The sequence below is a fragment of the Hyperoodon ampullatus genome (assembly GCF_949752795.1).
Source record: "Hyperoodon ampullatus genome assembly, chromosome: 6".
In the NCBI taxonomy this organism is placed as follows: domain Eukaryota; kingdom Metazoa; phylum Chordata; class Mammalia; order Artiodactyla; family Ziphiidae; genus Hyperoodon; species Hyperoodon ampullatus.
The window spans coordinates 8,283,833-8,310,560 of NC_136919.1; the positions used below are offsets into that span (position 1 = coordinate 8,283,833).

General features: G+C 44.5%; 1 protein-coding gene across 4 annotated transcripts in view; it reads right to left on the reverse strand.

Annotated features, from left to right (window-relative positions):
* The window catches only part of STXBP1 (syntaxin binding protein 1), a gene marked incomplete at both ends in the record, with an annotated part of 71,636 nt that overhangs the window by 29,629 nt on the left and 15,279 nt on the right, over positions 1-26,728 (reverse strand). For all 4 annotated transcript variants that reach the window (XM_079706786.1, XM_079706785.1, XM_079706787.1 and 1 more), the window contains 2 exons: positions 3,381-3,462; positions 5,148-5,197. In XM_079706786.1, coding sequence (XP_079562912.1) covers positions 3,381-3,462; positions 5,148-5,197 — 132 coding nt within the window. The remainder of the gene's footprint in view (positions 1-3,380; positions 3,463-5,147; positions 5,198-26,728) is intronic.

Below are 26,728 nucleotides of genomic sequence, written 5' to 3' on the forward strand. Positions count from 1 at the left end.
TCGTACAGTGCCATTCTTCCTATGCAGGTGATGTAAGCAAATAAAAGCATCCCTTTAGAAGTATCCCTTGTAACATTTACAAAGACTTTTCACCGCAAACAATGTTCAAATTAATACCAAAATCTCTCAACCACCTACTTTATCAGGGGTTGTAGATTTTTGAATTTCATAGGCCAATAATACTTCCCCCCGAAATATTTGGGGGTGGTTAACACAGGCTTGCTGACTTTTAAATTTTGCCAAGTAAGGACATTTAAAAAAAACTTCTGGGATAGGGAAGAGTCTGTGGGCAGGAGGGGAGAGCTGAACCCTCATCTACCACAGGAAGTCAGCAGATAATGTCTCACATGATGAATCAAGCGATACTCCTATAAGCACTTATTTAGAAATATCAAAAAGATAACCAGAAGGAAGAGCAGAGTGGCTGCCTCTGGGGTGATGGATCCTAGGGGATGGGGGAGGAAGAAGGAGGGCAGGACGCTGCTGCTTCTTTGTTAGAAGCTCATTCGCTACATTTGGCTTTTCTCCTATATTTGCATTTTTTGCCTTGATAGAGAAAAAGAAAGTTTTAAAAATTCAGTGAGGAAAACAACTTGGTAAGCTCGAAACAGGGGCAAGTCTGGTCTTGGATCACTGAATGACGTAAAGTCACACCAAAAATTATGTACTCCTATTTACAGGACTATGCTTTTGGTGATAGATAAACTAGGTTTGGAAATATGCTTTTATTTTATTTTATTTTATTTGTTTGTTTTCTTTTTTATCTTAAAAAAATTTTTTTTTGCGGAAATGTGTTTTAAAAAATGATGAACTCACCAACCTTTAAATTACATTCATCTAGCTTAATGAAAACCTCAACCCTCCTGGCTCTTCCTCCCGTAATTGTGGTATGGTAGTAATTTTGACAAAGACCAGCAGTAGTCTGTGGGCCACATACCATATAAAAGTTCTCTCCAAGGGAAAAAACTGGGAGCTGCACTGCAACAGGTATGTTCCACCCAAAGTTTTTTAGGAGGAAAAACAAAGGTTAACTTCCTTGTTTGAAATAATACCTCAAAATAGACTGCTTTTCCATCAATGCTGTTTCACAGATTAAAATACATGATCTCTCCTGAAAGGGGCTCCTAAGCAAGACTTGAGCTGCACACAAATGTGAAAAAGAGCTGGGGACAGCAGCCAGGAGGTCTGTGTGTCCTAGTCTCAGGTGTGACACTGGCCAGTGACCTTGAGCAGGTGATTTAACTTATTTCAAAAACCTATTACTGTGAAATTCTAAAGCACATTCCAAAGAATGAATTAAACATAAATATACAAATAATTATAAAGCAAATGCTGCACAAGCACTACCCCAGTCAGGCAACAGAACCCATCAGCACTGCAGAAGTGCCCTCCCCTCCACCCTCCCTCATCACAATTTCCTCCCTTCCCCCCAAAGAGAACCACCATGGTGACATGAATGGTGATCACTTCTCTTTGTGGTTGTTTAAGACTCACTCGTCCCTGCATTTCAAAGCAGTAGAGCTTAGCTCTGCCTGTTTTTGAACATTACGTAAACTAAAGCATATTGTTAAGGATGTACCTTGCTTCTTTTGCTCAACATTGTTTATCAGATTCATTTACATTTTGGAATGAGCCCGTAGTCAGAGTTCGTTCCTCTTCTTTGCCATATATCCATAGTTCTCTGCTGTGTGACTGACTATTCCACAATTTATTTTACCATTCTACTCCTGATGGACATTTTGGTTGCTCCCACTTTGGGGCTACTATGAGTGATGCTCCGTGAGCATCCCGGGCGCACACACCTGGGTTATCTAGGACACACATCTAACTGCAGATGTGCTGGCTCATAGGATCTGCATGCTTCAACTCTCCTAGACTCTGCCAAGTGTTTTTCAAAGTAGTTGTACCAACTGACATGTGTCAGGTCGGAGTTCCCATTTTTCTATATCCTGTCACTTGGCATTATCATATTTTAAATACTCCAATCTGAGTACACAGCAGTATCTCACTCTGTTTTTTTTTTTTTTTTTTAATAAATTTATTTATTTATTTATTTATTTATTTATTTATTTATTTATTTATTTATTTATTTTTGCGGTATGCGGGCCTCTCACTGTTGTGGCCTCTCCCGTTGCGGAGCACAGGCTCTGGACGCGCAGGCTCACCGGCCATGGCTCACGGGCCCAGCTGCTCCACGGCATGTGGGATCCTCCCGGACCAGGGCACGAACCCGTGTCCCCTGCATCAGCAGGCGGACTCTCAACCACTGCGCCACCAGGGAAGCCCTATTTATTTATTTTTGTCTGTGTTGGATCTTCATTTCTGTGCGAGGGCTTTCTCTAGTTGCAGCCAGCGGGGGCCACTCTTCATCGCAGTGCACGGGCCTCTCTTTTTGCGGAGCACAGGCTCCAGACGCGCAGGCTCAGTAGTTGTGGCTTATGGGCCCAGTTGCTCCACGGCATGTGGGATCTTCCCAGACCAGGGCTCGAACCCGTGTCCCCTGCACTGGCAGGCAGATTCTCAACCACCGCACCACCAGGGAAGCCCTCTCACTCTGGTTTTAATTGCATTCCCCTGACCACTACTGAGGGGGCCAATTTTTCATGTATTTATTGGCCATTTGGATTTCTTCCTCTGTTAAGTGCCTGTTTAATTCTTTTGTCCATTTTTTTCCATTGGGTGGCCTGCCTTTTTTTTTTTTTTTTTTTTTTCTTGATTGAGCCTTCCTTTGGCATCCTTTCACAGATACTTAATGGGCATCTAACACTGGATTGGATGTGGGGGATTCAGTGATGAACAAGAAAGCCTGGGGTCTCTCTCAGGAACTTACGGTCCTACCACCCAGGTTGTTGGAAGATCTAAAGTCAAGCAAGATAGGGACTTCTCTGGTGGTCTGGTGGTCTGGTGGTTAAGAATCCACCTTCCGGGCTTCCCTGGTGGCGCAGTGGTTGAGAGTCCGCCTGCCGATGCAGGGGACACGGGTTCATGCCCCAGTCCGGGAAGATCCCACATGCCGCAGAGCGTCTGGGCCCGTGAGCCATGGCCACTGAGCCTGTGCGTCCGGAGCCTGTGCTCCACAACGGGAGAGGCCGCAACAGTGAGAGGCCCACGTACCGCAAAAAAAAAAAAAAAAAAAAAAGAATCCACCTTCCAATGCAGGGGACATGGGTTCAATCCCTGGTCAGGGAACTAAGGTCCCACATGCCATGGGGCAACTAAGCCTGCGCACCACAGGAAGAACCCACATACCACAACAAAGACCCGACGCCTCCAAAAAAAAAAATAATAATGTCAAGCAAGATAATAACAGATAGGGAGGAGAAAGAACACCCCCAAGAGAAGGCTGAGTGTCGCGGGAGGGCAGAGGGAAGGCCGCTCACTTGTTATCCCCTCGGTCATGATGTCTGTCATCTTACAGCAGGAGGAAAGCATCCTCATGCTCAGCTGATCCACCACCAGCACCTGGAAACAAAGGGAACAGTTTACAGCCTGAGGGGCACCTGCTATGATTATCTCCTCCACTGACCCAGTCAGACTTCAGAAAGAGCCTAGAAACGCAAAATTCTGAGTTATCAATGCTTCCTACGGGGCCAGAAGTTTGCCGAGAGACATGCTAGCTTTTATTTCCCCACCAAATCTAAGCTTCTAGGAGAGTTTGCTCTCACTGATGTGACTTAATATTTTAAACTTAAAAAAATTAAAGTTTATTCCATGACAAAGAAAATACTCATAAAAATGCAAAAAAAAAAAGAAAGAAAGAAAAGAAAAAGAAAAAAATTCATCTACAGTATTCACACTTGCAGAAATCAATATTAGAGGGTATTTTTTCAGGGTGTACACTTTTTCTTAATGGGAGAATGAACACTAGTGCCACATTTATGGGGTGGAAGGAGAGGACTTCGTTGCAGACATCATCGGGATGGACCAGCACACGTGTCATCCCGGGAGCAAACTCTGTCTCAGTTCAGACGGGAAGAACAAGAACGTGCCATCCTGGTCTAAAAGCTTCATACCTGCAATTCTTCAGCCAACCTTTCCTAACTCCATTCGGTCCACAGTGGAGAGAGGGAGCTAAAACAAAGCTATTTCTCCTATCCTTCTTCAAAGATAGAAACCCAGGCAACAGGTGCTGGAAAAATGTGGGCCCGAAAGCATCTTGCTGTAGCACGAGGGCCAATCAGTTTTCATGTCATGAGGCAGCTTCCTCAGCGTTAGTTTAAAATTCACATGTCCACAAGTCCATTACTGATGGGAAGGGTAAGAGAGAAAGGCAGGCATAAAGAGTTCCCACCAGCTGGCCTCCCACTCTGGGTATGAGGATGGATGCTTTGGCTAAAACGTAATCTCATGAGGCCAGGGTGAGACTTCAAAAGCCTCCTGGTACCAATCAGCTCTGCTGTTCCCAGGCCTGGTGAACTTTACTACAGGAAAACTCGGGAGCAAGAATGGTTGGCGTAAGCCCTTCAACAACACACAGGGAAGTTCACGTAAGACAGTGTGCTCTCCTGGTCACTGTAATGCCCGGCCCCAGACAACCAGATGGTCCTTCAAACAAAGACTTCCTGGATGGAGGACAGCATGTTTCTGACTTGCATCACCCACTGCCGGAACCGAGGCCATAATCAATTAGACTGACTTAGATACTTGTTTCAGGTACATGACAGTTTCCAGCATTGCTCTCAATGTTAAATGAATAAACAAACTTAGTTGTTTTGTCTTATGTAGCTACAGGCAGACGGGATAGGCCAGATGAGGGCTTTTCAGACTGCTGTGTGGGCTCCATGGACATGCTTTAGGGCCACCAGAGGGGCAAGAAGGGTCCCCTCTTGTCTCCCATAGCAAGCAGGATAATTCTACCTTCTGCTGTATTCAGGTAAGATCTTGTTTGAATAAAAGAGCTCCACTTCTAGAACGCCTCACCAGGTGATCTTAAAGATAAGCTGTATGACCAAGAGATTTCCTAACCAGGATCGTACAAAATGGGAGGCACAGCAGATTACCTTTCTCTAGTCCAGAAGCTTTTGGTATCCTCTGGACACAGCAAAGGTCCTCACTCCCCGCCTACATGCCTCTCCCCAACTCTACTCTATGCTTGTTTTTCCCCGTGAACTCACCTTTAAGGTCATTCATTGTGCTTTTCTACTTACCTTCCACTCTCCCTTCTTCTTTACCTTCTTTATCACATCATGCATGATCTCTACAAAAGGAGAGAAAAAGCAAGGACAGAAGGAGGAAGGGAGGGGGAGAGGGAGGAAAGGGAGAGGGAAGGAGGGGGAGGTGGAAGAAAAAGTCTAATGTAATTTCAAGGACTTCCAACCCCTGCCTATGAGACGAGGTCATCTTCCCTCCATAGGCTTTGTTCTCCTGAGTCATGCAATTCAGCCCATCTGTCTACTGAGCCATAAGCAATCCACCATAAAGACAGTTCTCTTCCTGCTTCCTTAATTCAGTAGTTCTCAAACTTCGTAGGCTCAGGACTCCTTTATACTCTTAAATATTGAGGACCCCAAAGAGTGTTGGTGTATGTGGGCAAATATCTACTGACATTTCCTGTATTAGAAGTTAAACTGAGAAGTTTTAAAAATATGTGTTAATTCAATTACAATAATAATAAACCCATTCTATGATAACATAGTTTCACTTCATTAAAATGTTATTTATATTTTTGGTTTTTTTGGCTGCGTTGTGCAACGTTTGGGATCTCAGCTCCCTGACCAGGTATTGAACCTGGGCCATGGCAGTGAAAGTGCTGAGTCCTAACCACTGGACCACCAGGGAATTCCCAAAATGCTATTTATAGTTTCCATAATAAAACAATTTTAGTGAGAATATTGGCATTGTTTTACATCTTTGCAACTCTCCTTAATGTCTGGCTTCGTAGAAGACAGCTGGGTTCTGCTTCTTAAATAACCTGCTGTGAATCATATAGCATCTGGAAAACTCCACTGTACGTTTGTGAGAGAATAAGAGTTAGAAGGTAGATAACATCTTAGTCTTATTATGAAGATAGTTTTGACCTCGAATTCCCAAAAGGGTCTGGGGTTTGAGAACCACTGACTTAAGATAGGTGCGTAAAATGCTATGACAATACCCCAGGGCACATGAGCCCCCGTCAAGCTCCAAAAACAGATGTGAAGAGCAGTTGTGATATCTTTCCAACCCTGAGCACATCTATGGGATGCTCTCACCCAAAACCAACACTTTTGCGAGCCACAGTTTCTATAATGTCACACCACACTCAAGTCTACCCGGTCATGGAGGATTCACAGGAAACAGCGCTCTGCTACTCTTTCTAAACCCAGATCATCCACAGGCCTGGAAGGACTCAAGGCTAAGAGCTGTCATTAGCAAGTGTGCTTCAAACATTTTAGGTCATTCTCCAGAGCACGATGGTTCCTGACTCTGCTTTTGACTATCTACAATAATCTGATGTCATCAAAGTGTTCTAAAATTTTTAAGAGCTTCTTACTTGATTATAAAAAAATACACACTCATTGCAGTAAACTTGGAAAACACAGAAAAATATAAAGAAGAAAAGACCATGTACTACTTGTATACTTGAAAAAAATCAAAAAGAAAAATCACTTGTAATCCTGCCAACCCAAAATGAGTAATTAACATTTTAGTTTATTTCCTACTCACTTTTCCCATGAACTTTTACATCGCTAAGATCATGTGGTATATATAATTTCGTATTATGCTTTTTTTCAGTCAGAAAACTCATTTCTCCATGTCAATAAAAATGCTTCCTAGGATCTTAAATGCCTGCATAATAGTCCCTAGTTTAGTCAACAATTTTCCCAATAGCCATTTAGATTATTTCCCATGTTTCAATGTGGTGAAAAACTGGGAACAAATATATCAAATAATAAGGCAGTGGTTAAGTCAATTAGGTTACATTTGTGCAATGGATACTATGTACCCATTAGAAATAATGATGTGGAAAATACCCACTCAATACCACTGTTTGCCAGTCACTGGACCCAGCACCAGGGATGAACAACAACAGACATGGCACTGCTCCTTCAGAGCTTACACTCTAGTGACGGAAGCAGACAAAACAAAAGAGCAATCACGGCTTCTCACAAATGCTCTAAGGTAAATAAATAAGGGCCGTGGTAGAAAGGAAAAAACCCAGTGTGGAGAGCTACCTTTAAGAGGGGATCAGAAAAAAAAAGATGAAAAAAACCCAAAAAACAAAAAACAAATTAAAAAACAGAAAAAAAAAAAAAAGGGACTTCCCTGGCAGTCCAGTGGTTAGGACTCCAGGCTTCCAATGCAGGGGGCACAGGTTCGATCCCTGGTTGGGGAACTAAGATCCCACATGTGGTGGGCAAAAAAAAAAAAGGGAGGGAGGGCTCAGGCACGGCCTCTCTGAGGAATACGCCAGCCATTCAAAGGCTGGGAAAGGAGCATGGGGAGGCACAAAGGCTCGAGGTGGAAAAAGGAAAAAGAGCTTGACAGCTTCTTGGAACTGAAGCTGGTAGAAGCTGAGGCTGGAGGCCAGATCACAGGGGACCTTGACGGGAGTATGATTTTATCTGAAGGGCACCAGAAAGCCACCGAGGGTAGGGACATCATCTGATGTGCAGTAGAGATGAGATTGGAGGGGGGCAAGAACTGAAGCAGGAGTAGTCAGGATGCCTTCTCAAGGGCCCATCCACGGCTGGTGGCAGTGGACATGGCGAGAAGTCAGTGAATTTGATATCTATATGGACGTATAGCCAACAGGGCTAGCTGCTGAACTGGGTGTGGGGGAAAAGTAAAGAAAGGAAACAGGTAACTCCTAGCTTTTGGGCTTAAACAAAGAAATTGATGTAGAGACACAAAAGATTTAGAGGGAGGAAAGAACTGATGTGTAGGAGAATACCGAAAATCCTTTTTTGATTAAAGATTGACATGGCTAAGAGACGTCCGAGGGGAGATACAGGGAGGGTAGCTGGAGCTTGAAAGACTGACCTTTAGCTACAGTTTAAAATCTAGGCATTATTACCACATAAAGGTAAGGTTGGAGAAAACCCCAAATGCTTGTAGGACCAGTAAGATGGGATGGAAACATGGCCTTTATTGACAAGCATTCTTGTGAAACAATAAGAATGAAGCCAGTTTAAAATGGGTGATGAGGAAGACAGACTATTTTTTTTTTTTTTTTTTTTTTTGCGGTACGCGGGCCTCTCACTGTTGTGGTCTCTCCCGTTGCGGAGCACAGGCTCCGGATGCGCAGGCTCAGCGGCCATGGCTCACGGGCCCAGCCGCTCCGCGGCATATGGGATCCTCCCAGACCGGGGCACGAACCCGTATCCCCTGCATCGGCAGGCGGACTCTCAACCACTGCGCCACCAGGGAGGCCCCAAGACAGACTATTTAGACAACTTTTTCAAGAGGTTTTCCTATAAGGTAGCAGAGAAAAGTATGAAAGCTAGACAGGGTAGACAGAGAATGTGAAATCAAGGAAGGGTTTTTCTTTTTTTTTTTTTTTTTGAAATGAAAGCTTTTCTTCAGTTATTTTTACTTAATACCAATTCTTTTTTTTTAATTTATTTTTTTTAATGTATTTATTTTTGGCTGTGTTGGGTCTTCGTTGCTGCGTGCGGGCTTTCTCTAGTTGTGGCAAGTGGGGTCTACTCTTCGTTGCGGTGTGTGGGCTTCTCATGTTGCGGAGCACAGGCTCTAGGAGCACGGGCTTCAGTAGTTGTGGCTCGCGAGCTCAGCAGTTGTGGCTCATGGGCTCCAGAGTGCAGGCTCAGTAGTTGTGGTGCACAGGCTTAGTTGCTCTGCGGCATGTGGTATCTTCCCAGACCAGGGCTCGAACCCGTGTCCCTTGCATTGGCAGGTGGATTCTTAACCACTGTGCCACCAGGGAAGTCCTTTGTTTTTTTAAGATGTGAGATATTAGACTCTTTTTTTTTTTTTTGGCCACACGGTGTGGCTTGTGGGATCTTTGTTCCCCAACCAGGGATACAACCCGGGGCCCTGACAGTGAGAGCACGGAGTCCTTACCACTGGACCACTGGGGGATTCCCAATTACAGCATTTAAAAAAAATGGTATTGGCGATAAACCAAAAGAGAGGGGGAGATTGATGATGCAGGAGAGAGGACGGATCATTCAAAGACTGAGGTCCCTGAGGAGGAGGAAGGGGCTGGGGTCTGAGACACAGGAAGAGAGCCTGACCTGGGATAGGAGGCAGGGCACCAGGTCCACCCAGTGGGGAGAAGCAGGGGACCAATGGTGGGCTGAAAGAGTGGTGGCAGAGGGGAGGGGCTTCCTCATTAGAATCGAGGTCACTGGCTCAGAGTAGGGACAGTGGTGCTGTATATGGAAGGTTTGAAGAAAGACGGTATCAGACATCTTCCCAAAGATTGGGAAAGTGGATATCCTTTTAGTTCCCTGACGTACAGGGATCGAACCTGCTTCCCTGCAGTGGAAGCACAGTGTCTTAACCGAGGGATCACCAGGGAAGTCCCGAAAGGGGATTTCCTACAGAGATGTTTTAGCATTTCTTGACAGTTTTAAGGGCTAATTTGAGGTCCATGACCATAAATTTAAAGTAAAACCAGGCAACTCAGTTGTGTGATTTTCTTTTTTCTTCCCCAGTAATGTTTGATTGTCCATGTGTACGCCAGAAAGGAAAGAAAACTTGGTTTCAACTAGGGTTAGAGTTTCCCCAGGTGAATACAACAGAGGGAGAAAATATTCAAAATACATGGTCCTGGGAAAAAGGTGTGCTACAACTATTTTTTAAAGGATAGGGCTTCCCTGGTGGTGCAGTGGTTAAGAATCTGCCTGCCAATCAAGGGGACACGGGTTTGAGCCCTGGTCCAGGAAGATCCCACATGCCGCGGAGCAACTAAGCCCGTGGGCCACAACTATTGAGCCTGTGCTCTAGAGCCCGTGAGCCACAACTACTGAGCTCACGTACCACAACTACTGAAGCCCATGCGCCTAGGGCCTGTGCTCTGCAACAAGAGAAGCCACTGCAATGAGAAGCCCAGGCACTGCAATGAAGAGTGGCCCCCGCTCGCTGCAACTAGAGAAAGCCTGAGCACAGCAACAAAGACCCAACACAGCTAAAAATAAATTAATTAATTAAATTTAAAAAGGTGGGGGGGCTTCCCTGGTGGCGCAGTGGTTGAGAGTCCATCTGCCGATGCAGGGGACATGGGTTCGTGCCCCAGTCCAGGAGGATCCCACATGCTGCAGAGCGGCTGGGCCCGTGAGCCATGGCCACTGAGCCTGCCCGTCCGGAGCCTGTGCTCCACAGTGGGAGAGGCCATAACAGTGAGAGGCCCGTGTACCACAAAAAAAAAAAAAAAGGATATATGCATAGGAAAAAGTAGAAAATTTTAATCAAAATGCTATTTTTGTGTGGTAAGATTATGATCAGTCTTTTAAGTGCCAATTCGTGCCTTCCTATGTCCTCCCAAGCTTCTTACATTGAGCATGTATTAGGTATTATAATAGGAAAAATGCTCTGAAAGTAATGTGTCAGTGAACATCTTTGTGCCCAGGGCTTTTCTTTGTGCAAATTATTCTGTTAGGAGAGCTTTCTGGGTATGGAATGAATAGGTAAAGAGTATAAATATGCTGGGCTCTTGATAAATTCTGCTGAATTATTTTCCAAAAACACAATTTACACCCCCATCAGTACTCTGAGGGGCTCTCCAAAATAACATATTAACTGATAAAATAATACCTTGAGGTTTGTTTGCTAACATGACAGTGGAAAAATGGTATATTCACTGTCTTTTTTGTATTACCAAGGATGAACATGTTCCTTTTTTTTTGCCACTACACACAATTAATTTAAATTCACTGACTTTAAATTCAAGTCACATTTTGATAGGGGAAGACAGAGATATAATCAGAAGATCAAAACAAGGACCACAAGTCCTAAAGACTGGGAATACTGCTGCAGGTTCAAGCCTTCCTGCCTAGTGATTCCTAGGGCATTGTTGTCAGCCAATTCTAATCCTGCCCTACATTTTTCTAATCCAATACCGAAAAGGAAACAAGGATTAGAGCCCATTTTAGCATTAAGAATCAAGTAGGTTGGGCTACTTCCTCATAAATAAGCCCTGACAATCACATTTCAACTCCCTTATAAGTCCTCTTTGTGTGGAGAGAAACAATAAAGCCTTCTGAGGCTGGTGCAGCCAGAGGATCTTATTTCTGCATTCCAAACCATGTATATCTACAGCCAAAATGTCTGCTCCACCACCACCTAGCCTGTGTATATGGGGCAGCTTCAGCTTCTCCATAATCGTGAGGACCATGGCCCTGGTGGACTCTGCTTCCCTCATGGCCAAAAGGCAAGAAAGCAGATTCCTTCTCAACCACATCCTGGGTAACTCCCAAACTCAACAAATCCCTCCCAAGTCCTGAGAAACACAGCAGGTGGTCTAGATTATCTGGGACACCTTCAGATGCACCCAGTACACCAACTGGAGTCCCAAAGCGCAGGCTCTAGGGATAGATGCAAACCCCTCCCCTGCCCCCCGCCCCCCCGGGGAGCCCTACCCTTACCGCCCTGGCACCCATGACTGCCCTCGGCAGTGACACATGTCAGGGAACCTAAGCCCATGGCACACCAAAACATCTGAAATAGCATGACTAATACTAGATGGGCTGGAAGCTTGGGAGAAGTGGGAGCAATCACCGAAGTCCTCAAAACCACAGGGGATTCCAATATCCTGTGCTCTGTGGTCCCAGAGCTCCATGCTGCCCTGACACATGCACCAGGAGTCTACTGCCCAGACACCAGAATGAGAAGTGCCTCCGCTCTGCTGAGGGATTTAAGGGAGTGTAAACTCAGGCTACACTGCCCTCCTCTTTGACTGAAATTCCCTTTCACAGTACAGGGAATTTCTAGTTATTCCAGCTCAATAGTGGCAGTTCTTCTGAAAGGCACCCTCTTAAATAAACCCCATTTGTGTGAGGGTATAAGGCTAGTTACTCAGGCAAAGGTCACTCCCACCCTCAAGATTAAGAAAAACTGCCAAGGGAAGCACTAAAGTTAGATAGACCAGGGAAAATCGAGGTTCAGGCATTTGTTAGCTGTGGACCTTAAGCAAGTGTAAAATGTTTTAGGCTTCAGTTTTCTCATCTGCAAAATAAAAATTATAATACTTTAATGACCAGTTGTGAAGGTTAAAGAGACAATACGCCTGGTAAGGTGTCTGGCATGAGGCACTAAATAAAAGGCACCCATTGTGATGTCACTATAAAAATATGTTATTCAGGGGCTTCCCTGGTGGCGCAGTGGTTGAGAGTCCGCCTGTCGATGCAGGGGACGCAGGTTCGTGCCCCGGTCCGGGAGGATCCCGCATGCCGTGGAGCGGCTGGGCCCGTGAGTCATGGCCGCTGAGCCTGCGTGTCCGGAGCCTGTGCTCCGCGGCGGGAGAGGCCGCGGCAGTGAGGGGCCCGCGTACCGCAAAAAAAATAAAAAATAAAAAATGTTATTCATACAGACAAGGAAATAAGAAAATTACAACACATCACTTCCACCAATCAAGATTTTAATATAATGTAAAAATCCTATTAAAAAGAAATACATATTTAAAATACAGTTTTAAAATAATCACAAAAATATTTAGATATCAAACTCTACGGGTATTTAACCAAAAACTTCTAAACTTCTCTGACCCACAATAAACATGTGAATACTCTTTGGAATAACGGCACCAATGTGCCAATGTATATAAATCTTAAATGTAAATATAAAATTGAGCAGAAGAACCCTTATACCACTTCTGAGGAGACAGAGAGTGACCTCTGTTTATCTAAGAAGAGATGCATTAACGCTGAAGCACAAGTCGGAGCCCCCAGAAAGTAAGATATTTCATGTCACAACACAGACACAAGACTGTATTTTTTTTTTTTTTTTTTTTGTGGTACGTGGGCCTCACTGTTGTGGCCTCTCCCATTGTGGAGAACAGGCTCTGGAAGCCCAGGCTCAGTGGCCATGGCTCACGGGCCTAGCTGCTCCGCGGCATGTGGGATCTTCCCGGACCGGGGCACAAACCCGTGTCCCCTGCATCGGCAGGCGGACTCTCAACCACTGCATCACCAGGGAAGCCCAGGACTGTATTTTTAACTTGCTATTACTTAACATCGTTCTGAGAATTCACTTAGACCAGAAAAGAAAACGAGGTATAATATTAGTAAGAAGGATGCAGAGTTATCTGCCTGCAGAAATCATGGGAATCAACTGAAAAACTATTAGAAACATTAAAACCTTTAGTAAGGTGGCAGATACAAAATAAACACATACAAACCAAGAGGACTTTCACACGGCAACAGTAATCAGACTCTAGGAAGGCAGCTCCACTGTTTTCCAGTGCATATGGGGCTGGGACTCCATGCCCTGTCGATTCTACTCTACACGCTGCTGGTAATTCTGCTCTGAAGCAACAGCAAGCCTGTTCCTCTTTCCCTGACGGCAATTCAGATATCTGAGGACGGCAACCAAGCCTCTTTGAATGTCTTGCTCTGGGCTGAAGATCCTCCTTGCTAATAAACAAATGCATCTCCCTAGGTGGAATAAGTAAAATCTACACAAAACAGGAGGAAATGGTTCAAATACTTGAAAACAAGCCTTCCCAGTACTCTCAAGATCCTCCCCTTAGAAAGACCCATGTACACAGAAACCACCGGCAACTAACTACAAACCACTTTAATTTTTTGCCTTATGATGTTTTTAATAATATAGAAGTAGCACATTCTTGTTGAAAAATTACCAATAGAGAGCTGTATAGTTACAAAGTGAAATTTCCCTCCTTACCCCCACTCTTGAGGGGAAACAACCCCTCAGGGTTGAGGGGGCAGCCTTCCACATCCTTTTCCATGCACATACAGGCAAGCGTGGGATTGTAAACACATAAACCCATGGCTCCTTGGCAGAGGCCTGGGGAAGTAAAATAACTTTCAATGATTCTACTTCTTTGGTGCTTAAGAACACTTATATTGGAAAGAACTTTAGAGACCATCTAAGGCCAGAGTCTAGGTCCCTCATTTTCGGATTGAGATGCTCCTGGAAAACACAGCCATCTGGAGTGGGCAAGGCCACCAACTGGTCACTCCAGAGTGAGCAGGAATAGGTCTCTGGATCCCCATCCAAACGCTCTTCCCACTACACATACTGTCTCTCAGACACCAGCACGGACTGGACTCTGCACTTGAACCTGGGTGTGCTTTTCTTTGTTATATTGCAATGATCACCTTGACAAAGTAAAGCAAAATAACTCTGATGGGTTTTGGAGTCAGATGGTTAAGGTTCAAATCCCTGCTCCTCCACTTACTACCTGTGACTTTGGACAAGTTATTAAATCTGTGTCACAGTTTCCCCATCTATAGAATGGGGATGGCCACACATGCCTCATAGAGTTACTGTGAGGATTAAATGATTTAATATGTGTAAAGCACTTAGTTCAGTCTTAGAATGGTACTTAGCACTGTTGGCTACCACCAGCACCATAGGCATCTATTTTAAAGGTATCTGACCTTCCTAATAAGGGAGAACCCAGTGATTTCTAATTGGTTTCTTTTTGTTTGTTTGTTTGTTTTTTTGCGGTACGCGGGCCTCTCACTGCTGTGGCCTCTCCCGCTGCGGAGCACAGGCTCCGGACGCGCAGGCTCAGCGGCCATGGCTCACGGGCCCAGCTGCTCTGCGGCATGCGGGATCCTCCTGGACCGGGGCACGAACCTGTGTCCCCCGCATCGGCAGGCGGACTCCCAACCACTGCGCCACCAGGGAAGCCCTCTAACTGGTTTCTTATTGCTCCTCCATGGAGTTTGTGATGTGTCTCCCATTCTCCCGTTTGTTTCTCTCCATTCAACAATGACGACTTATTGAACACCTGCTATGTGCCAGACATCCTTCCAGGCACTGGAAAGACCACAGTGAACAAGCTAAACAAGATTCCTGCCCTTAAGGTGCCTATACCTGATGTGGAGGGGAGAGACAGCCAATACACACAGGAGACAAATAAGATCATTCTGGAGAGTGATAAGTGCTCAGGGGAAATTTTAAAGGTTAATGAACTAGAATGTGGCGGGGGTATGGGAGAAGGTCCTCTGAGGAGGTGATGAGGAGGAAGCAACCCAGTGAAGATCTGGGGGGAGAGTTCTCCAGGCATAGGAAGAGCAGGTGCGAAGTCCCCACGTCAGGATCAAGGATGGGACAGTCTAGGAACAGAGAGACTCAGCAAGCTCAGAAGAGGAGAGAGTGGCCCAGGCTGGTCTTTAAGGGAGCAACAACTGGCTGAGGACTCCACAAGTCACCCACTGTATTCGGTTCCTTGAACACTAAGCCTCATTCATTCACCTTCAAACACGATGACTCCCTCCCCCTCCCTGCACCCACCCTCCTGCCCCATCTCTGGCATCTGGCATAAAATAATGATTCAGCAAATGCCCTCAGGATGAATGAACCCCCTGAGTGGCACAGCTAAGCAGTGCTTGCTGGGAGTGAAACGGGCAGTTCTGTTCAAGGCTGAGTGAGGTGACCCCACCCAGGAGCTCTCCTCAACCTCCCACACCCCCCTCCTGGGGCCACCACTCTCCTGACACCCACCCCCCAAGATTCAGAACTCAGATTCAGAATTCAGAAAGTCTCAGAGACTCTTTCACAGGGATTGCTGGGGAGAAAGGTCTCTCTATTCTTGAGGAATGTGACAGGTAAACTATGGCTATTCTGGCCAGTCCAAGTTCGCAAGCCAGAAGGATCTAGAAATGTTTTCCCCTTAACTCTGCTTATTCAACTTCAGTGAGGAGTGTGGTATTCTGTGACGGTACAGATACACATGCTCATATCCAAAGTTTCTGCTATCTTAGCGTTTCTCTATATACTAATTTTTAACCAGTGTCTGAGATACCAACAGCCTTAGCCAAAATACTTTTAAAAGCTCTTAGTAAAGAAAAAACTCAATCAATAATTTAGTCCCGGGGCTTCCCTGGTGGTGCAGTGGTTGAGAGTCCGCCTGCCAATGCAGGGGACACAGGTTCGGGCCCTGGCCTGGGAGGATCTCACGTGCCGCGGAGCGACTAAGCCTGTGGGCCACAACTACTGAGCCTGTGCTCTAAGAGCCCATGAGCCACAGCTACTGAAGCCCGCGAGCCACAACTACTGAAGCCCATATGCCTAGAGTCCGTGCTCCACGGCAGGAGAGGCCACCGCAATGAGAAGCCCACAAGCGGCAAGGAAGAGTAGCCCCTGCTCGTCGCAACTGGAGAAAGCCCACGCGCAGCAACAAAGACCCAATGCAGCCAAAAATAAATAAATTATTTTTAAAAAAAATAATAAATAATTTAGTCCCAATAAGGAAAAAGTACCCACATTTAGTCAAGACTTACTATATGGAATACATTGTCCTATACATTTTCCATGTATCCTCTCATTTAAAGCTCACAGCAACCCTCAGAGATTAATATTATAATCAATCCCATTTTACAAAGGAGGAAACTGAGGCCCAGAGAAGTGAAGTGTCTAGCATTTACACAATAAAATGCCCATAACCACATGAAGTCTATGGTGGACATTAAAATATATATATAAATCAATTTCTTGATCTCCAAGAACTTGCAGTCCTGTTTGGGAAAGCAGACATTACTCCTGAAGCATAAAAGTCATCAGGCCCCTCACGCAGTGCTGGTGGGAATGTAAAATGGTGTAGCCGCTTTGGGAAACAGTCTGACAATTCCTCAAACAGCTAAATGAAGAGTTACCATATGATTCAGCAATTCCACTGCTAGGTATAAGCCCAAGAGAAATGACAACACAGGTCTACATGAAAACTTATACACGAATGTTTATAGCAGCATTATTCATAATAGCCAAAAAGTTGAAACAACCCAGATGTCAATCAACCTGATGAATAAATAAATGTGGAATATTCAGACAATGCTATATTAGCCACAAAAAGGAACGAAGTACTGAGACATGTAACAACATGGATGAATCCTTAAAATGCTGTCAAAGAAGCCAGTCACCAAGGACCACAGATTGTGTGATTCCAATTACATGAAATGTCCAGAATATGCAAATCTATAGAGGTAGAAAGTAGGTTAGGGGACTTCCCTGGTGGTGCAGTGGATGAAACTCCACTCCCAATGCAGGGGACATGGGTTCGATCCCTGGTCTGGGAAGATCCCACGTGCTGTAGAGCAACTAAGCCCGTGTGCCACAACTCCTGAGCCTGCGCTCTAGAGCCCGTGAGCTGCAACTACTGAGTCCATGAACCACAACTACTGAAGCCCGCGTGCCTAGAGCCCGTGCTCTGCAACAAGAGAAGCCACCGCAATGAGAAGTCTGCACACTGCAACAAAGAGTAGCCCCCGCTTGCCGCAACTAGAGAAAGCCCATGCGCAACAGCGAAGACCCAATGCAGCCAATAAGTAAATAAGTAAATAAATAAATAAATAGAAAGAAAGTAGATTAGATTAGGGGACTTCCCTGGTGGTGCAGTGGACAAGACTCTGCTCCCAACGCAGAGGGCCCAGGGTTCGATCCCTGGCCCCAATGAGCCCACGTGCTACAACTTAGACCCAGTACAACCAAATTAAAAAAAAAAAAAGAGTTCACATGCCACAACTAAGGAGCTGGCAAGCCACAACTACGGAGCCCACTTGCTGCGACTAAGACCTGGTGCAACTAAACATAAATAAATAAATAAATAAATATTTTGAAAAGGGGGATGATTAGTAGTTGCCTAAGCTGGGGTATGGGGGAGTTGGGAGTGATGTCTAAGGAGTATGGAGTTTCTTTCTGGGGTAATGAAAGTGCTCAAAAATGGATTGTGATGATGGATACACAATTCTGTGAATACACTAAAAGCCACTGAATTGTACACTTTAAATCACTGAATGGTATAATGTGTGAATTGTATCTCAAGGAAGCTGTTTTTAAAAAGTCATCAGATGGGGCTTCCCTGGTGGCGCAGTGGTTGAGAGTCCGCCTGCTGATGCAGGGGACGCGGGTTCGTGCTCCGGTCTGGGAAGATCCCACGTGCCGCGAAGCGGCTGGGCCCGTGAGCCATGGCCGCTGAGCCTGCGCGTCCGGAGCCTATGCTCCTCAACGGGACAGGCCACAACAGTGAGAGGCCCGCGTACGGCAAAAAAAAAAAAAAAAAAAAAGTCATCAGAGAATTTCATATGAAAGCTTGTAACTCAAATAACAAATGCAGTTTTGCTTAGTATGGAACTGTTCCATAGCGTCTTCATCTGAAGACAGGTACTCTGGCTTACCCCTATAAAATATGTTATGTAAAATTATAGCTTAATATAGTTTTGTATCTAAACTGTATTTTGCAAAAGTGAGAGAGACCAAAAGAGAGACCTCAAATTGTCAGGCACGGGGCAACACTCCCTATAAACTGCTGAATGGCAATTGCTTAATCTGAGAATGTTTCCAATGAAGTTTGCTTTTTTTTGGGGGGGGCCTGGAAAGGGAGAGAAGGGAGGAGGTCACAAGCGTTAGAATGCGTGGAGATGGGTGAACGATGGCTTGGTTGCGTTGCCCTGGTGAGCACACCCAGACATTGCATAAGACCCAAATGTCCAAAACTTGGACTGCTGCCAACACCTGAGGGGAGTATGTGATGATAAATGCCTGCTATCTGAGAGACCAAAACTTAACCTCAGACCCATAAAGATGCTGGACAGTGTTACAGGAATGACAATTCACTTTCTCTTTCATGGGAAATCCTCATTTTCGATCTTCCTTTCCCCCTCTTTCATAAGATTTATAGTCAAAAGGTTAAGGAGCTAGAAGCTCTCTAAAACAAAGCCTCTTGGACCTTGGAACTTTGATTAGTAGAAAGAAAATCTCAACCTGGGGACAAAAAGAGGTTAGAGATAGGAGTTTCCGGTTGTACTTTAGATGCAACAGTCACTTCCCCTCAGCTCCAAAAGACCTATTTTCTTCTTCCTAAGATTGCCTTCAACATGGATAAAAGGAGCTGTGAAGTTACCAAATATACACAAATAGAAAAATCAATCAAAAATGGGATCCAAAACAATTCGTCTCTTCTTCAAATCAATAGCTTATAATAGTAAATACTATTTGGTTATATTAACATTTTGAAACAAAAAGACCAAAGACAAAAAAAAAATGGTGACGTGGCAATTAATCTTCCAGGACAGAAAGCACCGTTTCTCATAAGCACTGTTGAATAAGACTTTTTTTTTTAAAGAAAAGAGTCTAGAATGAGGGCCATTTTTGTACAAGATAGTGATACGCACGCAGTTATTTGGGAAGCATTTTACATCTGAGAAACAGAAAGGGAGAGAGAGAGAGAGAGAAGGAAAACACACTGCCCTCATGCGTTACCACCAGCAGCCGACCTTATCTGTTAATATTCCTTTTCAGCTGCCAGCGTGTACCTGTTTCTCCGCAAAAACCTTGTCCTCTTCCTATATAGACTCCATGACGACTGTAGTAATTCCTCCTTAAACTGCAGAAATGGAGAATAGGTATCTATCTAGATCCTGGCAGTAACCCAAGATGTGGCCAGTATCTTAAACTGGTACATGTAGCATTGAATGGCTCCAAATCATATTTCTTGACTTAAATGGGAGTTTCCCTAAGGACTAAAGGATTAGGGAAAATACACTTTGGAAAAAAGGGGAAAAGAATGTTTCATATAATTCCAGAAACCCAGAGCAGACAAAACATGGTCTAGTCTAGTGGTTCTCAAAGGGGAGTGATTGTGCCCACCCCCCAACCCCTGCTGGGGACAATCAGCAATGTCTGGAGGCGTGGGGTTTTTTTCGTTTTTTTTGTGGTACGCGGGCCTCTCGCTGCTGTGGCCTCTCCCGCTGTGGAGCACAGGCTCCGGATGCGCAGTCTCAGAGGCCATGGCTCATGGGCCCAGCCGCTCCGCGGCATGTGGGATCTTCCCGGACCAGGGCAAGAACCCGCGTCCCCTGCATCGGCAGGTGGACTCTCAACCACTGTGCAACCAGGAAAGCCCCTGGAGGCGTTTTTGATCGTCATGATTGGAGGGTGCTATGGGCATCTAGTGGAGAGAGGCCAGGCATGCTACTAAACATCCTACAACGTACCGGCTCATACAGCCCAAGATGTTAATAGTGCTGAGGCTGAGAAACCCTGATCTAGTCCATGTTATAAAGAAACTGAATCTCAGAGAGATCAAGTAACTTGTCCACGGGAGTGGTGGTAGAAATCACCTTACTTCCAAGGTCCAAGATTCTGACCAGCCCAATCTGTTCTGCTCTAGGATTTAACTTGCTACACGTCTTCAGGTCTCAGATATTTAAAAATGTGTACTCTCACACAGCATGACAAGGCCACAAGCTCAAGCCCCCTCTGGAAGCATCAATGCAGCCATTCAATAGGTGTCCAACTGACATAAGACAAAAGCCTCGGGGAAGCTTCCAGAAGGCAGGAAGTACTCCCCACACCCACATGGCCCAACACACACAAAGGTCTAATTTCAGGAGGGCTGCTACCTTTTCCCAAATCCAGGGAACTGGTTACAGTAAGATGCCAGGAAAAGAAAACATCCTGTTGGGATTTGGGCTCAGATCAAGCACAGGAAGAGGGTGGAGCCCCAAAGAGAAGAAACATTGAAAATCCAGAAGAAATGGCTGGGTTTGTGCAAATTTTCACCAAATATACAGACTGAGTTATCTTCTCAAGTCAGCCTTCCATACTCTAGAGAACAGATTTTGCTTTTTATGTTTTCAAATTGGCTTATTAGTTCTGCAATCCCATTATTTTTTGTTTTCCGTTGCCTTGGCTGGGCTAGCCTGCTGTCCACTTCGTTCTGTTATTTCACATTACATCCCATTTGAACTCTTGGTTCATCATTTTTATGTTTGAGAGTGATTTAAATTGTTTCCCCTGTACCTATCTTCTTCCAGAATAAATACTTTACTTGAGCCTTTATGCCTTGCTTCTGTCATTTTTCCATATCAAATGTTCACAAAGTTCCTGTGCAGAGTTTTTTTTTCCTGCTTTAATCACCAGACCGGAGGCAATTCTCTCTGGCCGTCTATTTGTATCAAAATGCATAGGTGGGCTATTGCCCCCTCCTCGTTTACCTAGGCATTATTTGAACATTGCCCTCAGAATATGAGTTGGTTCTGTGTTGGGACAGTGGCCTTTGCCCAGACTTCCGCTAGGGGATGGGTACACGAGAGCTGACTGGTGAAATCTGTCTCTCCAAACTGTATAATTTAGCAAAAAGTTCTGGGCCAAAGACCACTCCACTGAGGGTGTATACTGGAATCTAGGAGGGGATACCCAGTATCAGAAACAATGACCTTGGGCTTCACTTGATTTCCTGCTTCAGAGTGAACTAATGAGCTAATTCAGCATGAAATTCCTGGATTTGGGATGTCCCAAATATTTTTTAACCTGCCTCTGTCTAATCAGGCTTTTGTTTGCTGCCAAGACAATGAGCCCTAGGACTCTAGCAGACTGTTTCCATTCTCCTTTCAGCAAGCAAGCAAGAAAAAAGTGGCCCCAAAAGCCTGTTGTTTTGCTATAAGAAACTAGGCAAACTAGGGTGTGGTGGTCCCCAGCCTTTGGCTGGTGGCCACTCCCCCGCACCCCCGTCTTCTTGGAATGCAGTTCTTACAAAAGATAAAGTCTTAGTTTTATTTATTCTTATTTTTTATTTTTTTATTTGCAGTACGCAGGCCTCTCACTGTTGTGGCCTCTCTCTTTGCGGAGCACAGGCTCCGAACACTCAGGCCCAGCGGCCATGGCTCACGGGCCCAGCCGCTCCGCGGCATGTGGGATCTTCCCGGACCGGGGCACGAACCCGTGTCCCCTGCATCGCCAGGCGGACTCTCAACCACTGCGCCACCAGGGAAGCCCTAAAGTCTTAGTTTTAAATGCTGAGTCTTATTTTCTACAATTGATGTGTGGTAACTGACTCAGCAGGCCTGGGAAAGTTGAATCCAGCTGAAGTGGAATCCTAAGCCAGCAGCAGGGAACACTGAAAACCCATTAAGTGTACATGGTAGAATCCTCAACAGTTTCAGGAGCTGGCAGTGCCAGGTACCTCTGGAACTTAAAAGAGTGGGAGAAGGTATAAGGCGTGTTGGTAGAAAGGAATTTAAGAAGCAAGTGCATCTAGATCCCTTCTCCCACTTCCCATCACTGGGTGAAGGTCCTTCTCCCAACACAGAAGAACACTAAAAGTTTCCTCCTCAGAGAGTGTAGTGTGTACAGGACCCCTGGACTGGGCACAGGAGTCCAGTCCGGGACTGTGAATCTCACCTTGAAAACAGAGGGACAAATGGCTCTATGTATGGATTGTTGAGAACTACCCTCCATCCCTTGGCCCTTTTCTTCCCTCAGACCCCAGAATTCTGGCAGCCAGACCTTTACCTCCAAGGAGAAAGAGACTCCTCTGGGGAATGGAGCCCAAGAAGAAAAACCCAAAGATACTGACCTTGGGGATTCCCCAACAAACAGCCCACCCAGATCAGGCCCATCCACAAGGCTGGAGCTCCCAATCCGTGTCTATGTCTCTCATTTTTAGTCACAGCAGCTAGTCAGGGTTTGCTATACATCTGAGAAAGTTCCTATAGGGAAAATAGAGACCAAAACAAATGAAACAACAACAAAAAAGCATGGAGGGAACAGACTATACAGAGTTTTGTTTTGGTTTTTTAAAGACAGAGACATAAAATAAGATACCACATGCACGAAACAAGAATAGAGAGCTATAAAAAAGAAAATTTCAGAAAGCTATTATAAAATTTTAATGAACATGACAGCAGAAATTTTAAATTAAATAGGAGGGTAAGGCAAGAAATAACAAGTGCTGGCAAGGATGTGGAGAAAAGGAAACACTAATACAAATTTGATGGGAGTGTAAATCAGTGCAGGCACTATGGAAAGCAGTATGGAGAATCCTCAAAATATTTTTAACATTTGATGTTAATTTAATATTTAATTAGTTTATAAATTCATATTTAATATTAAGAATATGACTACTATATGATCCAGCTATTCCACTTCTGGGTATTTTTTTTGAATATTTCAAAAGTATTTATTCTTGGGAGTCTACTGCTAAGTAACATTGAATTCTCTTCTATGGAATATTTTGATATATTTATATTTTTCAGTTAAATATAAACCTTAATTTTTTTCAAGTTCTTTGACACTTTATAAGAATTGCCTCTCCTCCAATTTCTTTTTTTTGACGTTTAAAAGCTCTATAATAGTGAAATGATGGTTTTTAAAATTTGCATAAGTCATATCCATTCATGGCTCATGTTTTCCTTAATATACATTCTATGTTAGCATCAAACCAATGCAATAAAAACTCATTAATCCAAGCCCCATTCATTTTAAAGTCAATCCCCACTAATGACCTCTTATTTCTGCTTGTTTCTTTCCTCTCACCTAGAATTCCTTTTGTTTTTTTGAATTTTTAAATTAAATTAAATTTATTTATTTATACAGCAGGTCCTTATTAGTTATCCATTTTATACATATTAGTGTATATATGTCAATCCCAGTCTCCCAATTCATCACACCAGCACCCCCACCCCGCCACTTTCCCCCCTTGGTGTCCATATGTTTGTATTATATGATCCAGCTATTCCACTTCTGGATATTTAACCAAAGAATACAAAAACGCTAATTCGAAAAGATATATGCACCCCCAAGTTCAATAACAGCATTATTTACAATAGCCAAGATATGGAAACAGCCTAAGTGTCCACTCTATTAACAGATGAATGGATAAAGAAGATGTGATTAATCAACTATACTCCAATAAAAACTAATTAAAAAAAATAAAATTAAGAATCTGCCTGCCAATGCAGGGGACACAGGTTCAATCCCTGGTCTGGGAAGATCCCACATGCCACAGAGCAGCTAAGCCCGTGTGCCACAACTACTGAGCCCATGTGCCACAGCTACTGAGCCCACGCACCACAACTATTGAGCCCATGTGCTGCAACTACTGAAGGCTGCGCACTCTAGGGCCCGCGTGCCGGGACTACTGAGCCCGAGTGCTGCAACTACTGAAGCCCGCATGCCTAGAGCCTGTGCTCCGCAACGAGAAGCCACCGCAATGAGAAGCCCACACACCGCAACGAAGAGTAGCCCCAACTGGCCGCAACTAGAGAAAGCCTGCGTGCAGCAATGAAGACCCAATGCAGCCAAAAAAAATAATAATAAATAAAATTCAAAAACAAAAACAAACAAACAGAAAAGGAAGATGTAGTATATATATATACTACTATTGAATACTATTCAACCATAACAAAAGATGAAACCTTGCCATTTGTGACAACATGGATGGACCTTGAGGTTATTATGCTAAGTAAACTAAGTTAGATGGAAAAAGACAAATACTGTATGACTTCACTCATAGGAGGAATATAAAAAACAAACAAAATAAATGAACAAACCAAACCAAACCAAACAAAAACAAACATGTAGATACAGAGAACAGAGTAGTGGTTAGCAGAGGGGAAGGGGTGGGAGGGAGGAGGGCAAAATGGGCAAAGAGGATCAACTGTAGGGTAACAGATGGAAATGTTTTTTTTTTTTTTAATTTTTGGCTGCATTGAGTCTTCACTGCTGCGCGAGCGCTTTCTCTAGTTGTGGCGATCAGGAGCTACTCTTCGTTGAGGTGCACGGGCTCCTCATTGCAGTAGCTTCTCTTGTTGTGGAGTACAGGCTCCAGGCACGCAGGCTTAAACAGTTTGTGGCACATGGGCTCAGTACTTGTGGCTCACGGGCTCTAGAGCACAGGCTTAGTAGTTGTGGCACACAGGCTTAGTTGCTCCATGGCACGTGGGATCTTCCCGGACCAGGGATGGAACCCGTGTCCCCTGCATTGGTAGGCGGATTCTTAACCCCTGTGCCACCAGGAAAGTCACGAAACTAAATTTTTAGTGGTGAGCACGCTGTGGGGTACACAGAGGTAGAAACATAGTGTTGTACACATGAAACTTATATAATGCTATAAACCAATGTTACCTCAACAAAAAATAAATTTAAAAAAATTCAAGGGTGAAAAAGAGGGAGGCAACAGGACAGACTTCTGGGTCGACAGGTCATTTATTCACCAAAGGAGCAGGAGAAAGATTTATTATTTTTGGAAATGTTGGTTGAAAAATAAACAAAAAATGGGGCCTCCCTGGTGGCGCAGTGGTTGAGAGTCCGCCTGCCGATGCAGGGGATACGGGTTCGTGCCCCGGTCTGGGAGGATCCCATATGCCGCGGAGCGGCTGGGCCCGTGAGCCATGGCTGCTGAGCCTGCGCATCCGGAGCCTGTGCTCCGCAACGGGAGAGGCCACAACAGTGAGAGGCCCGCATACCACAAAAAAAAAAAAAAAAAAAAAAAAAAAAAAAAAAAAAAAATAAACAAAAAATGTATAAAATTAAATTAAATAGAAGGGTTGGAAGATAAAGCTGAGGAAATCTCCTGGAAAACACAGCAAAGAGCCAAAGAGAGAAATAACTGAAGAGAAAAGATAAGAAAATCAGAGGACCAGTCCAAGAGGTTCAACATCTGAATAGTAGGAATTCCACCAAGAGAAAACTGAGAAGAAATCATTGTGAAATTATTTAAGAAATGTTCCCAGAAGTAAACAGCATAAGTTGCTAAACTGAAGGGGCCCAGTGAATATCCAGCAAACTGTGGCCCATGGGCTAAATTCAGCCTGCCGCCTGTTTCTGTACAGACCTTTACACTTTTAAAGGGGTGGGAAAAAAGAAGAAGTGGCAGAGATCATATATGAACCACAAAAACTAAAGTATTTAAACACAGGGCCCTTTATAGAAAAAGTTTCCTGAACCTGGTCTTGCACAATGGATAAGGACAAATACCAAGGCAAATTACCATGAAAGTACAGAACACTGGGGATGGAGTGAAAGTTTCAGAGGGGACGACATGGGATATGTACAAAAGATCAGGAATCCAATGGCTTCAAAAACTTCTCAAAGGCAACACTGGAAATTAAGATGACAGTAGAGCCGTGTCTTCAAAATTCTAAACACAAACAATTTCCAATGTAGAATTCTACACTCCTCCAAACCGTCAATGAAATATGAGGGTAAAATAGGTATTTTCAGACATGCAAGGTCTCAATAAAATTACCTCCCTTTTCTCAGAAGCTTCTGGGAGATGAGCTCCACCAAAACAGGAGAGAGTAAAGCAAGAAAGGAAGACACAAAATACAAGAGACAGGACAATTCAAAACAAGAGAGGTGAGAAAAATCCCAGGAGGATGGTGAATGGAAGTCCAGAGTACTGGGGATGCACTAGAGGAAGACTGCCAATCTCTGCAGGAACGTGGCTGTATTTTTACCACATGTTTACCACGTCCAGGGCTCATTATTCTGTTGCATAGAACCAGGTTTCCCTGTGGCCTCATTTCATGTAGTGCAGATCTGCTGGTGATGAATTCTTTCAACTTTTTTGAAACTGTTTATCTTGCTTTGTTGCTGAGGGATAAAACTGTTGCTCTGGGTATAAAATTCTATGTTAATATTTTGTATCTGGGGCTTCCCTGGTGGCGCAGTGGTTGAGAGTCCGCCTGCCGATGCAGGGGACGCGGGTTCGTGCCCCGGTCTGGGAGGATCCCACATGCCGCGGAGCGGCTGGGCCCGTGAGCCGTGGCTGCTGAGCCTGTGCTCCGGAGCCTGTGCTCCGCAAGGGGAGAGGCCACAACAGTGAGAGGCCCGTGTACCGCAAAAAAAAAAAAAAAAAAAAAAAAAAAAAAATATTTTG